The sequence below is a fragment of the Phaethon lepturus genome, unplaced genomic scaffold (assembly GCF_000687285.1).
Source record: "Phaethon lepturus isolate BGI_N335 unplaced genomic scaffold, ASM68728v1 scaffold21878, whole genome shotgun sequence".
Taxonomy (NCBI): Eukaryota; Metazoa; Chordata; class Aves; order Phaethontiformes; family Phaethontidae; genus Phaethon; species Phaethon lepturus.
Genome location: NW_010558696.1, coordinates 67,660 through 72,581, shown reverse-complemented (window position 1 = coordinate 72,581; position 4,922 = coordinate 67,660). Strand labels below are relative to the sequence as shown.

The following is a 4,922-nucleotide window of genomic DNA, read 5'->3' as shown; positions in this document are numbered from 1 at the left end:
TACTTTGATTTCTAGCATTTATCTAGGATCACCTAAGTTGGCAGGTTATCAAGTGAAAAATACAATCTGAATTTTCAAATCAGAGAAATAAATAAGAATTACCGTTCAGAAACCGCATAAAAAATCTAAACAGATTTCATACAAGCAAATCCCAGACATTAAAACTGAATACATTAAGATATGATCTCCTTGTAATATTAAAGGCTTTACTTCATAATCTATAACTTCACAAGACCAAAGGTTTCTCCAGCCCTAGGATTGCACTGATTTATGGGAAAAAACAGCATGGGAAACCTGGAAATATTTCTCTCCCTAGTTTCCTTTTTTTTTTTTTTAATATCTGTCATTTATTGACAGTGCCTGTTTCCAGAAAATTGGTTTTAAGCACACATAAGAGAGAAAAGTTAGTGAATGGAACACCAATGAGGAAAACCATATTTATGATATTATTAATGTAATTCCTTTGGATCTATTGAAATACACAGGCTAAGATTTGGAAATAAGTAAGTACTCTCCATATACTGAAACTGAATTGAATCTGAAAGGAGGCAAAATCAATGCATTTTCACCATGAATCTCTTGTTAGCACCATGCCACAGAGTACTACAAATACAAAGAAGTGACTAGCATCTTTGGTCACTGGCACATTTTTTCTCCACCTCTGCATGTGAAGATTTAATATAGCGTTGTCTTTGTTCCTATCACAGCAACTATCAATTCTGAAAAAACCCTGAAACTAGTTCATAGGCAGTAACATGGATTTCCCATTGATATAGTCACCAAAGTTCACAGAGAAAAAAGGCTGTGTAAAGTGTAAGCTTATCAGTGTGTTTTAAGATGACACAATCAGCAACAGCTTGGTTGTAAGAATCGTGAGCTGCAACTCTTTGAAATTTTCAATTACAACAATCATTTGTTAGAAAATGCACACAAAATATCATATAAAAACATACCATAAATTACAAGCAACCTCTGCTCATTAAGAAATAATTAGAAAACTTTCCACAGGATGAAATTTATGCACGTGCAATTTTATCTGCATGTGCAGATTGTTTAGAATGAACTTATGGATTTTAAAACTGAGATTAAGAAGAGATTAAAAATGTATTTTTTATAAATAATAGCATTATATTACCTTTTCAAAATACCTTTGTTTCTAATGACTGCATTAAGAAAATCTAATTATAATGATACAAGCGCTGCACTTCTTATGATTATGTCAGCTCTTCAATTACTAACTCTTATTCTCCTGAGTGTAACTCAGCAAAAAAGTATTCTGTGTTGAATATTGGCCCATGGTTTCTTCAAAAATGCAACATTAAAGACAGAAACATAATTCTGCTGCTAGGAATGACATACAATTTGAAATTACTATTACGTGCAAATTTTTTACTTCCTTCAAAGGAGCTGGCTGTCTCCAGAGAAAACTGGTTTTCTTGAGAATTTAATAGAATCAATCTCCTAGCACTTAGAAACACTTGATTTCAAGCAGGATTTGGGGAACAGCATTCCACCTTAGCAAATACTTTCCAATGCAATGCAAAGTGATACAAAAGGTTTTGAAATACAGATTTACCTAATCAATCTCCAGTATGTCTGTTGCTCCATAAAGCACATTAAAGATATGTATTAGACACCAAGAACAAAATCCTGCAATTGAGAAAATGCTTGTAAGACAGAAACTTTTCTGAGCTAAACAAAAAAGGACTATGGAGCTACACTATCCACGCTTTTTACAGCTGAGGAACTTAACCCATTAGAAGCAACAAACTTGTGTCAGCATGCAGAAGTTGAGAATTTTTTTTTTTTATACTGTATTAATTTGTGTTCATGATAGCTTAACACCGTTCCAAAACTTTCTTCAACATTCGAGAACGGACACCAATAAGAGGAGCTTGACGATGGCAAGAGGTAACCTACAGTAGCCTACAGAGTACAGCAGACCTGGGCAGCACTGTGAGGGTACTGCAGAGTCACTGTGAGGATCCTCTACATCATTTAGTGGAAACTATCTGTGCTCAACACTGTTTCAAGTTATTTCAACACTGAGTACTCTGCCGTCATTTCCATGGTGTCAGCTTTCCTGCATGTGAAATAAGCACAGGAAACAGGATCTTTCCTGCCCTTGGAAGGGTACTGTGAATTAGTACAACAAAGTTTCCAAAGCACTTTGAGATCCCTGGATAAAGGTGCTGGATGAGTGAGAAAGATCTTTCCGTATGCTGAATTTTTTTTTTTCCCAGAGTATAACTCAGATCTTACTTTGCTTCCAGTGCCAGTGCAATGATGCCTGCAGCCATAGGTGCAGAGGCTGAGGTTCCAGTATGGCTGTCTGTGCAACGCTGCCTCAGGTCTGTGGTGATCTGGAAGAAATTGAATGTGCGAAATTTAGAACACAGCTTCAGAAATCAGAACAGGTTTCATTTGCTTGAATGAGTTGCATGTACATGGCGGGTATTTCCTTCTTTCATTGCAAGGACAGGCAAAAAAAAAGATGTCTGAATACATGACGTTACATGTTCTCAGCTTGAATTCACGTGTGAACTTGGAGAAGTGGTCTCTGTATTGCACTGAGAACATAAATTAGTCTCCATTTTTTTCATGGCATGATCAACAAAAAGAATTGTAAATTAGAAAAACATGTAGAGGGTTTTAAAACTGTATGGTTAGAACTCTGCCCTTCTAATTGCATTTATATAGCACTTTCCATCCAAGAATCTCAAAGTGCTTTACAAACAGGAATGAACTAAATCTTATAGTTCCCCCTATACAGAGACTGGTTATGCCCATTTTAGAGACTATAAAAGAGGTACGGAGGGGTTAATGAGGTTGCCTGAAGTCAGACTGGAAGTATGTGAAAGAACAGAATACAGTTGGGCTCATGCTAAGTACCGTGTTTAATCCTTCCTTCATGCCTTATGCAATAATTCACTTTAAGTTAAGCAACAATTCAATGGAAAGTCCTGATGTAATCAGAAATTTGGCCTAGACATGACCAGCCAGTTAGTGATTTGCAGCTTTAAGTTGTTACGTATTGCTTAACTATATGCTGCCACATATTTTTATATGTAATCTAAGTGGATGTACAAACCATAATGTGCAATACCAACTAGAGGCACAGCCTTCTACTTAGTGTTAGGATGTTCCTATCTCATAACGAGTTTTAGGCAAATTTCTTTTGTAAGACAGTAAATCACACACAAAAAATGTGTTTACTCTAAATTCTGCTTCTTTCAGGTAATGTTAATCTAAAGTGATTCTAATCACAGAATCATTAAGGTTGGAAAAGACCTTTATCTATGCTTTTCTTTCTGAAGAAGTGGTTGCTAGCAAGAGCAAGGCAATACAGACACGCCACCACTACCTAAGAGAAGCTCAAGCAAAACCCACACGGACTGAAGAACAGTTAAGACAGCCATCCATTCACAGCATGGAAACCTCCATGAAGGTGTTAGTGTGAATAAGCTGCGATGCCAAACCTTACTCCCAGCATTTCAGCTGATCCCTGAGATTCAGTCACTAGCAGACATAAAATATCTGCCTGAGGGGCAGACAGGAAGTTGCTTACACAGCTTCTTACCTAAGTATATGAAATTATTGTGTCTCCATTTCATCTAATTCACTAGTATACTTCATTTGCAACACAGATATACACAAAGATGGGAGAAGGAGAGGATCACGGGATTGAAAAATCCTAAAAAAGCACAGGGCATGTAAAAATGGCTGTCTGGTTTTGAAACGGGAAGATATGCAAAAGACGATCTGAAAAACCAGCCACATCCCATCTGGGCAGAATAGAAGCAATTGCATGTAGCAGCTATAGGTTTCACACATTTGCATTAGCCATATTCAGTAGTATATGCATGACGTAATTTGTATAAGGCTGACAAAAGTTTTCATGACATGTAAACATACGCAATCTAGCACAAAAGACTTCTAATAGAGGAGCTGACAGCACCCAGGAAATGACTGTTCAAAGGAAATAGTGAATAAGTGAAACAACAAGGAAGACTCTAGAAGTTGAAGAAGATGGATTAAATAATTTATAATGTCGTATCCTTACATTAGTGAACTTACCAAAGGCCAGACTCAAGACTAATGACGTCTAGAAAGAACTTTTTTCCCTATTATTTAATGTACACCTTGTTAAACAATTTATGTCTCATCAGTTAAAAGTTGAACACCATAAATAAAAATTTCACATAATTTCTTTATCTCTTGCCTTCCCTCCTACTGTCTGTGTATTAGTTTAGGCAATGAAAATTAATAGTGTTGGAAAAACCTTTATGCATGCAAATTCCATAAATGCCCTGACAATATTAAGAGATGAAACTGCTACAGGAACAGCCCTAACACTATGCTGCCTATATGTGCAAATGCAAGCAGTGATTTTGCAGGTGGGATTAACATGGCCAAGGATGACATGTACCTGAATAGAAACACACAAGATTCAGGTACTCCATCTGGAAAAACACCAGTCAGTGCTGTGACAAGGAGTGGGAGGGAGGCCAGGAAAAAGAGAGGGCAGAAAAAGGGACTAATACATGCTTCTCTCTTTCGTAGCCTGGTACCTTGTCCCCTGCAAAAAAGTGGTGCAGCAGGTGCCCTCCTCAGAGAACCAAAGGGTAGCAAAGCTCAGGCAGGGAGAACTGCCCTCAGAGCAGCTTATCCTTAAGAGACAGCCTCTCTCAACACAGTGGAAAGCACACGGCATTGTGCTATCCCTGTTTCCCATCCTCTGGAAGAACATGCTTCCAGAGTGTCTTTACTGTCCTGTAGCTATACATATCAAGCACGATAAACCATGACACCTCTTTATTTTGCAACGTTGTCTCTCACATTCTAAGTTGATGTTGAGGCAGCAGTTTGAACTACAGACCCTTATCTCTCTCTTTCACTCAGCAAACATTTCAGCAGAAAAT

At 37.5% G+C, this 4,922-nt stretch overlaps 1 protein-coding gene across 1 annotated transcript in view; it reads right to left on the bottom strand.

Annotated features, from left to right (window-relative positions):
- Window positions 1–2,262: 2,262 nt before the first annotated feature.
- Window positions 2,263–4,922, bottom strand: part of LOC104625510 (proprotein convertase subtilisin/kexin type 5-like) — a gene marked incomplete at its 3' end in the record, with an annotated part of 57,812 nt that continues 55,152 nt past the window's right edge. Inside the window, exon 7 of the mRNA XM_010293154.1 lies at window positions 2,263–2,363. Within this exon, the coding sequence (XP_010291456.1) occupies window positions 2,263–2,363 (101 nt within the window). The remainder of the gene's footprint in view (window positions 2,364–4,922) is intronic.